General features: G+C 46.8%; 1 protein-coding gene across 1 annotated transcript in view; it reads left to right on the plus strand.

The window, feature by feature from the left end:
• The window catches only part of AMBP (alpha-1-microglobulin/bikunin precursor), a 145,168-nt gene extending 137,639 nt beyond the window's left edge, over positions 1-7,529 (plus strand). Inside the window, exon 10 of the mRNA XM_069609777.1 lies at positions 7,088-7,529. Within this exon, the coding sequence (XP_069465878.1) occupies positions 7,088-7,116 (29 nt within the window). The 3' untranslated portion in view covers positions 7,117-7,529. The remainder of the gene's footprint in view (positions 1-7,087) is intronic.
• Positions 7,530-9,554: the final 2,025 nt, after the last annotated feature.

Genomic DNA, 9,554 nt, shown 5'->3' on the forward strand with positions numbered 1-9,554 from the left:
CATGCCACTCACCTGGCCCGACCTCTGAGGTGCTGGGGGACCGTATCAGGAATGTGCAACTCCGTGTTTCTTCTGCAGCGCTCAGGCTCGAATTGGCCTAGAGGGCAATGCCCGAACCAAAAATGCAAAATGCTAGCGTGGGCCCGTTTTTTGGGGTCAATGTGGGCTACATTTTTGGCCAATGTGGGCCAGTTTCATGAGTTACTTCACTCTGCAGCTAGTAGTTTTGACCATTGATGCTGAATAAATATTCAGTAAGATGCACAATTTGCATCAAATGTATCAATAAACGCCCCCTTAGGTCCAATTCAGTCTGTCACAAAAGGAACGAATTGACATGTGCAACTGGGCCACTTTTTCATTGGTGCACGAGACAATTGTATGCCCCAGTCCGACCCTGTCATCTGCACGCTGTGTCAGCTACAAAGGGGGTGCCTGCAATGGGAGTGCACCCTGGATCACTGGATCCCAGATCTCCGGATCTACTGGATACTCACTCCTGTGAACCCTGGAGATGAGTAGCGGGGTCTTTCAGGATCAAACCGCGCTGCTCAAGGCCGCTTCATGGCAGACTGAGGGCACCTGCAGTGCCGGGTCACGCTGCCTGGCCCTGCTGTGTAGGGCCAGGTCTCTGAGGTTAGCACGACGGTGCTGAGGGTCACCACATCTGAGGAGAGAACCCTTTCTTGAAGCAAAGAGGCAACTTGAGTGCATTGGCCGATGCCCTCAGAACTTCCTGAACACTGCGTACGGCCCAAAGGCCAGGGTGCTGCCAGGTGCTGCGGGGCGGCACACTTGTTTGGAAGGAGGGGTTCAAACCAATTCATAGATGAAGCCACGTCCAAAGGAATCATCTATAAATTGCAAACACGCGGACCCGTAAATGCAGTAGGAAGGAACTATTTAACTTCTGTGAGACGGATGCACTGGTGTGAGTTTAAGAGCCAGGCTTGCCATGGCAGTAGCTGGCATACGGTAGCAACGTTTGTCATATGGCGAATATCAAGTCATGGTAGCACATGATGCCAAAGGCTGGCAAATGGTGAATGCCCGACAACTATCTAAACAAGCATTGGTAATGCCAACCGTTTTGGCTTTTGTGCAGGGATGGGAAAGACATTTGCCAGGCACCACCGTAATGGTACTAGCTGGTCATCAATGGTAGCAGCTGCAAAATGGTGCAAGTATCCAGCCACATAATAGGAGTGCCTGGCAAATGCCTATCTAACACCTATACCAAGCAAAACTGTTGGCTTTGCCGATGCTTGTTTTTAACAGGACTTCAGTGAAGGGCATGCAGAGTGCTTATAAACCAAGTGGCTGAGGCAGACCTGGTTAAGACATTTTTTTTACACCTGTTACGTTAACAACTCCCGTTAAACCATTAACTCTCAGAAAACTACTTTGAAGAAACGCTGGCAGGCACTTAAAGTCCAAAGTTTGATATTAAGAATTGATGAAGCAAGCTCAAAGAGATCCCAGGATGGTGTGTTTTGGCCAGCAAGGGGCAGGGTGTATGTGGGAATGGCCATGGGGATTAGACGGGCTGTCAATGGGTGGGTAAATAACCAAACAACACCTACAAGTATTGTGTCCCTCCGCTTAAAGGTGACGCTGAAGTGCCCCTGTATAGCCAAAATCTAACAAAAGACACTTTATTTGCTATGTCAATGCGTGTTTCTTTAATCAGTCGCTGGACGCCAGAGTCATCATCAGTTAGGCTGGGATGTAGTCTATGGGGCAGGGAGGAGGCTGTGATCCTTTGACCTGTGCTATGCAGTCCAGGTAAATATAGAATGCCACTGCTCGGGGACAGGGGGGCTTTGAGTCCATGACCCCACCCCCTGAGATATTCAAACACCCCCTTGGGTAGCCCCCTCCTCTATCCCATAAGAGAGGGACCAGCTCCTGCAGTGCACAAAAATCCTGCCATGTTTCTGTCGCACCACCACTGGGTTTTTCCTGGTGCCACTTATTACTGGCACATGTTACTCGGGGCTTTAAGACAGTGTCATTATGCCCTGGGCCATCCTTTCTGGGCGACCTGCAGCCGGATGGCATAAACTGAAAAGGACAGATAACATGTTTAATTATTTGCCGGCGCAAAATGTAGCAGTGCCTATTGTGCAGTACATATGGCATTTTTGTGAATGTTTACAGCAGTGTCAGAGTAAAGCAAGAGGAATGGCTTACCATTGTCCAACAGGGGCATTTTTAAGTGTTCACAGAGCTTGCACCATGGATGTAGCCAATTCCTTGATCCAGTGCCAACCTTTTTTTTCATTCAATATGTATTTCTCCTTCCTTCCTTCCTTCCTTCCTTCCTTCCTTCCTTCCTTCCTTCCTTCCTTCCTTCCTTCCTTCCTTCCTTCCTGCCTTCCTTCCTTCCTTCCTTCCTTCCTTTCTTCCTCTCTTCCACCCTCCCCTTCCTTCCTTTCCCTCCCCTTTCTTTCCTTCCTTCCTTCCTTCCTACCTTCCTTCCCCTTCCTTCCTTCCCCTTCCTTCCCTCCCTCCCTACCTTCCTTCTTTCCATCCTCTTTTCCTCCCCCTTCCTTCCTTTCCCCCTTCCTTCCTTCCTTCCTTCCTTCCTTCCTTCCTTCCTTCCTTCCTTCCTTCCTTCCTTCCTTCCTTCCTTCCTTCCTTTCTTCCTTCCTTCCTTCCCCTTCCTTCCTCCCTTCCCCTTCCTTCCCTCCCTCCATCCCTCCTTTACTTCCTTCATGCCTCTCTTCCTCCCTCCCCTTCCTTCCTTTGCCTCCCTTTTTCCTCCCTTCCTTCCTTCCTTCCTTCCTTCCTTCCTTCCTTCCTTCCTTCCTTCCTTCCTTCCTTCCTTCCTTCCTTCCTTCCTTCCTTCCTCCCTTCCCCTTCCTTCCCTCCCTCCATCCCTCCTTTACTTCCTTCCTGCCTCCCCTTCCTTCCTTCCCCTCCCCTTTTCCTTCCTTCCTTCCTTCCTTCCTTCCTTCCTTCCTTCCTTCCTTCCTTCCTTCCTTCCTTCCTTCCTTCCTTCCTTCCTTCCTTCCTTCCTTCCTTCCTTCCTTCCTTCCTTCCTTCCTTCCTTCCTTCCTTCCTTCCTTCCTTCCTTCCTTCCTTCCTTCCTTCCCTTTCTTTGTGTTTTTCATTCCTTATTCCTTATTTCCCTCCTTTCTTACTTTAATGACAGAAATAGAATGACTGATACAGGATCTAAGCCAAGCACCATATCAGTGGTTTTGGCTTTCCCAGGCCCTCCGCTGACTGTGACCCAGTGGTGGGGATATGAGAGACTTGTATGTGTCTAAAGTTAAAAAAAAAAACTCCACAAAAGTAAATCTGTGCAAACATACGAGCCGCAACATGTCAATGTTATGCCACCAGGCATGAAGATTGCACCCTTCCATTTGCCATCTCTAAAAAATAGTTTATGTAATTTGCCCACACACGGCCTGAGAAATAAAGATAGTAGTGAATGCAATGGGCCGCTTTGCCTTTCTGGGACATTACTGTGTACGTTTTAAGAGATGAAGCGTCTGTATGAGGGCACTCCACTAGGGGCCTCTGTTCTTAAAAACAATCTTTCTTGTCCAGAAACACCATTGCAGACGTGCAGAAAGCAGGCTCTGTATCCGTGGCAGTTCTTTAAAACATGCAGGCCCTGTATTCCTTGGACAATCCCGTGAAAAATGCAGGCTCTGTATCCCTGTGCCAATTCCTTGAAACATTCAAGCTCTGTTTCCCTGTGCCAATCCCGTGAAAAATGCAGGCTCTGTAACCCTGTGCCAATTCCTTGAAACATTCAGGCTCTGTTTCCCTGTGCCAATCCCATGAAAAATGCAGGCTCTGTAACCCTGTGCCAGTTCCACGAAACATTCAGGCTCTGTTTCCCTGTTCCAATCCTGTGAAAAATGCAGGTTCTGTATCCCTGTGCCAATCCTGTGAAAAATGCAGGCTCTGTATCCATGTGCCAATTCCTTGAAACATGCAGACTCTGTTTCCCTGTGCCAATCCCGTGAAAAATGCAGGCTCTGTATCCCTGTGCCAATCCTGTGAAAAATGCAGGCTCTGTATCCATGTGCCAATTCCTTGAAACATGCACACTCTGATTCCCTGTGCCAATCCCGTGAAAAATGCATGCTCTGGTTCCCTGTGTCAATCCCGTGGAAAATGCAGGCTCTGTATCTCTGTGCCAATCCCATGAAAAAGGCTGGCTCTGTATCCCTGTGCCAATTCCTTGAAACGTTCAGCCTCTGCATCCCTGTGGTAATCCCTTGAAACATGCAGGCTCTGTTTCCCTGTGCCAATCCCGTGAAAAATGCAGGCTCTGATTTCCTGTGCCAATCCCGTGAAAAATACAGCTTCTGTATCCCTGTGCCAACCCGATGAAACATTTAGATGTTGTGTCCTTATGCTAATTCCTGGTAACATTAATTATCCATATACCTGTAGCAACCCCTTGAAACGGTCGGGCTCTTAATGCCTGTACCAACCCCTTCAAACATTCATTATCTGCATCCCAATGCCAACCCCATGAAACATTCAGGTTCCATATTTCTGTGCAATTTCCTTGGATCATTCAGGCTCTGTTTCCCTGTTCCAATCCTGTGAAAAATGCAGGTTCTGTATCCCTGTGCCAATCCTGTGAAAAATGCAGGCTCTGTATCCATGTGCCAATTCCTTGAAACATGCAGGCTGTGTATCCCTGTGCCAATCCTGTGAAAAATGCAGGCTCTGTATCCCTGTGCCAATCCTGTGAAAAATGCAGGCTCTGTATCCCTGTGCCAATACCTTGAAACATGCAGGCTCTGTATCCCTGTTCCAAATCCTGAAAACAGTCATGCTCGGTTTCCCTGTGCCAATCCCGTGAAAAATGCAGGCTCTGGTTCCCTGTGTCAATCCCGTGGAAAATGCAGGCTCTGTATATCTTTGCCAATCCCATGAAAAAGGCTGGCTCTGTATCCCTGTGCCAATTCCTTGAAACGTTCAGCCTCTGCAACCCTGTGGTAATCCCTTGAAACATGCAGGCTCTGTTTCCCTGTGCCAATCCTGTGAAAAATGCAGGCTCTGATTTCCTGTGCCAATCCCGTGAAAAATACAGCTTCTGTATCCCTGTGCCAACCCGATGAAACATTTAGATGTTGTATCCTTATGCTAATTCCTGGTAACATTAATTATCCATATACCTGTAGCAACCCCATGAAACGGTCGGGCTCTTAATGCCTGTACCAACCATTTCAAACATTCATTATCTGCATCCCAATGCCGACCCCATGAAACATTCAGGTTGCATATTTCTGTGCAATTTCCTTGGAACATTCAGGCTCTGTTTCCCTGTGCCAATCCCTTGAAAGATTTAGATTGTGTATCCTAGTGCTAATTCCCGGAAACATTCATTCTCCATATGCCTTTCTTTATGCCTGTAGCAACCCTTTGGAGCGGTCGGGCTCTTTATGCCTGTAGCAACCCCTTGAAACGGTCGGGCTCTTTATGCCTGTAGCAACCCCTTGAAACGGTCGGGCTCTTTATGCCTGTAGCAACCCCTTAAAACGGTCTGGCTCTTTATGCCTTTAGCAACCCCTTGAAACGGTCGGGCTCTTTATGCCTGTAGCAACCCCTTGAAACGGTCGGGCTCTTTATGCCTGTAGCAACCCCTTGACACGGCCTGGCACTGGAACTTTCAATCCAATAAATGGCAGGACGGGTAGCTGAATGTTCAGGGTCTTGGCTCTCAGAGATCTTTATGTAATCTGGAGGTGAGAGGCATTATAGGTGGCACAGCCAGGTCCACCATTGCTCCGCCTGGTGCTGATAAGGTAAGTACCACAGCCTGGTGGTCGAATTAAAAGCTGTCACCCCTGCGCTACAACACTGAGACAGCGTCCTAGAGCTAGATGATTGGCTGCAGAGCCGATCCCTTTATCTGTTCAATCGCGAAGAGAACAGATTCAAAATCTCTCAGCCGTTCCATGTGAATATCTACGCCTAGTCGGCGGGGTGGTATCCACTCTCCTGTGCTAAATGATTGATGCGTCGCGTTAGGATCCCTGTGATACTGCATGAAGATGTCTCGTCACAGAGCCATCTGCCAATTTCTTCAGATGATCATTCTTAGAATCTGCGCCACTTGCCAATCTCTTGAGTATTTCGATTTTGGGGATAGCAGGGTCTCTATCTCTCTGGCTTTCCAATTGGATATTTGGCCTTTGGTGCAACGGTATCTAATTCATTAATGCATCCAAACCCGGCAGTCAAATGGTTGGTATCTCTGTGCTAATCCAGAAAGAACCCATTAAGAGCGATGGCATGGGTTCTATCGGTGCCAACCTCTTTGGACGGTGAAATTCAGAGATGGCAGCCACTGGAGCCCTGTGCCGGTCTTGCACAATGCCGCTGTCCTGGAAATCCAAGTACCTATAAACGTACTGCACTTCATACGTATACTATAAGCGCTAGGAGATGGTTTAATCAGTTGTTGGTAGAGGCCCTCAGTCAGCAGTTTTCAAGAACACAGACAAGGAATGCTCCTCTTGAAAATACTCATGTTCCTATGACTGACCTGCCCACCCTCCCATCGCCACTCATTGGAACAGTCCATTGAATTGTGTACAACAAACTATTGGTTATTTTCTAAAAAGAGATACTGGGTGGCAAGTGCTGCACATGGAAATGTGTTTAATTAAGCTATCTAGACCCCGGCTGATGGCCGAAGCGAGCGCAAAGGGCTTTGAAGATTGAATAAACGGCCAAGCAGTGAGGGCTTATTTCAAGGTTCATGGGCTCATAGAACATGGCACGGTTTCAAGTCCAGATCATTGGAGGTTTTATAACTTGATGTTGGTATTAATATGGGTATACATGGGCCTGTGCGTAGTATATGTATCTGCCTGGGCAGTCACAGGGAATTGGCTGACATAATGCTTCACTTTGCTGCTGTAGACTTGGACTGCGGCGTGATGAACAGTCAGCAGCCTATGTGAGCTTCTATGCTATACAATCTGGTATGGCAAGCAAATTGCCCAATGGCAGGAATGCACAAACATCCCAACAATTATAATGTACTATTTATTTTAGCTAAAGTTTCCATACTATACATATTTTCTTTCCTTTTTTATCACAGAGGAAGAGTTATTGGGCCTGTCTTTCTGATTGACATCAACTGGAAATTAGCTGGTGCTTCCATCGAGAAATCGACTAGCCAACTAGCAGTAACATTTCTGGAAATTCCGATGAGCCCCGGCTGGAATTTTTCCATTTTTAAAAGCAATGTGCTACAATTTTTGCTTAATACAATTGTTTTTATCTGTATCATTTGGTGTGTTCACTGTTTTCTTCTTGCATTTTTTAGCATAATTTTCTGCCAACTGCTTGTAACGGTCTGATTCAAAATGGCCGCTCTTTAAATCCCTTTCCTGGTCTCCATTGAAGCCATCACTCATCGCATAGCCAACATGTTTTGTGATGTCCTAAGTGTACATACCGTTTCTGTAGAAAATGCACTAAATGCCCAGTAGTGCTAAATGTCTTGTGTTTTAATAAAATACTTGTATTGTGCAGCTCAACGCTAGTGCCCCATCTCCATTGAGCTTGAAAAAATATTGGCATTTCAGGAGCTTCCAGAGTGTCTGTTATACTATTCATTAAGTTCATTGAAAGCAAGGAAGGCTTGCCAGTCACCACACAAGCCTTGTTTTGAACCCCCCAGTAAAGAGAGCCTGCACAATCTGGCTATGAATGAAAAGCAGACCGCTGGATGAGGGCTTTATATGCCAGCCAGTGCATCGATGGCTGCATTGTTCACCGTATGCACTTAAAAGAGAATGAAGCAAACTAAATCATTGGCTTGAATCACCAAAGTTTGACCTTTATCCCAGCCAACCTCCAGATTTCGAGTTCTCTGGTTCCATCAACGCTCCACGAGTCTAGTACAGTTACCAAATCCCACCCAACTCTAGCCACGTATCTAGACAGTGCCAACCTGGCCTTCAAAAGCTGAACATATGGAGAGGAGACGGTGAAGACTGCTGATCAGAGCACACCCTGCATACACAGATGTGAACAAAAGCAGCAGGCCATTCTACACATCAGCCCTGGATCCCAGTGAACAATATGTTGCCGTGGCAATTAACATTACTACCATAACACCTCCCTTAGCTGAGAACAGTAGCGGAGGCAGCTTTGGGTGCCAGGGGGGGCAGATAATAGGGCACAGTGGGAGGCTGGGCAGCGCACTTGGCACTAGAGGGCAGGAGGCAGCTGCCCTCCCTGATCCCCACCCCCTGTCTCCGCCACTGGCTGAGAACATTTTGAAATCTTGACGCTAAGGATGTGTAACCTTCTTTTGGTATTATCATTCACCTGGGTAAGCATGGGCCTGTGCAGGAAAGGATTTCACATAATAAAATTCCTTTGGTGAGATAACCCTGTTCTTCACCAGCACGGCTCCCTCAGTAAAACCAGAGTCTATGGCAAGATTCCAAAATAACCACAAATGCTTAAGATTTCTTAAATCCACTGCAATTTTCAGTGCTGATCCCGAACAAGGCACCTTTGTTGTTTTTCCGTTTGATAGCCAACCCTCTATGTGAATGAGGACGGTGTTGTATCCTCCTCGGCTCTCACATTGAATCTTAGGTTCAGTTAACAGATTCCTTGGGACCTGTGCTGCTGTGACGTGTGTCGTGTTAACTGAGATGGCCTATTCTACTTGCATTATATTGCAGAAGGAATGTTTTCATTGTTTGAAATCCACAGTAATAATCACCACTCCAAATGCAAGTCTGTCAACTATGTCACACTGATAATCCTCAATGTGGGTGAAACACATATGTAGTTGTTACATTCTTGAGAGCCGTCTGTCTGCCTTGGGTTGATAAAGCTATGTATAAATAGCGCTGACCCATATGACAATGAGATTTATCTCAAATGGATGCAAAAAGTTTCTTTTTACATTGAATAGTTGCACATCCATAGTGCATTGCTCTGTGGCTCTCAAATGGAGGTGGACTTTCAAAGATGGCTTCTTGAAGGAGCTGTGACATGTGTGGCTTGTTATCTTAAATCACATATTCTACAAACAGATTCATTGTAATACTTCTGAAATAGCTTTAACAAGGTTTGTTACCAGGGTATGGGCCGGATACTGCTGCCTCCCACAACAGTTCACTTCCAAGTCCCCACATGTAGGAATTCAGCCTCTTCCCCATGTTCCCCTAACACGCTAAGGACAAAGAATCAGGCAGTCAGAACATCCAGGTGGGAAATGGACATTCGAGGACTCGGTGGGGGGGGATCAACGAGGTGGGGTAGCAAGAGGTTTCTCTCTTGAGGACTGGGTAGCCTGGAGACTTGCAATGGCATGGGTGACCAGTTCAGTATATTTCTATGGGTGACTATGCATTGCCACTTCCACATTTGAACCCCTTGTACTACATTTTTACTGCAATAGTGAGCTGGTACAGACAAGAGGACCTATGCTGGTGGTATCTGTTTCTTATCTGACAACTGAGCATGTAATTTGCATGTTGACTAGATGCTAGCCATTGATGCATGTGTTCTGCACATAAAGTATAGCAGAGCCCTCAACC

This window comes from Ambystoma mexicanum, chromosome 8, assembly GCF_040938575.1.
Source record: "Ambystoma mexicanum isolate Mex_15411 chromosome 8, UKY_AmexF1_1, whole genome shotgun sequence".
NCBI lineage: Eukaryota > Metazoa > Chordata > Amphibia > Caudata > Ambystomatidae > Ambystoma > Ambystoma mexicanum.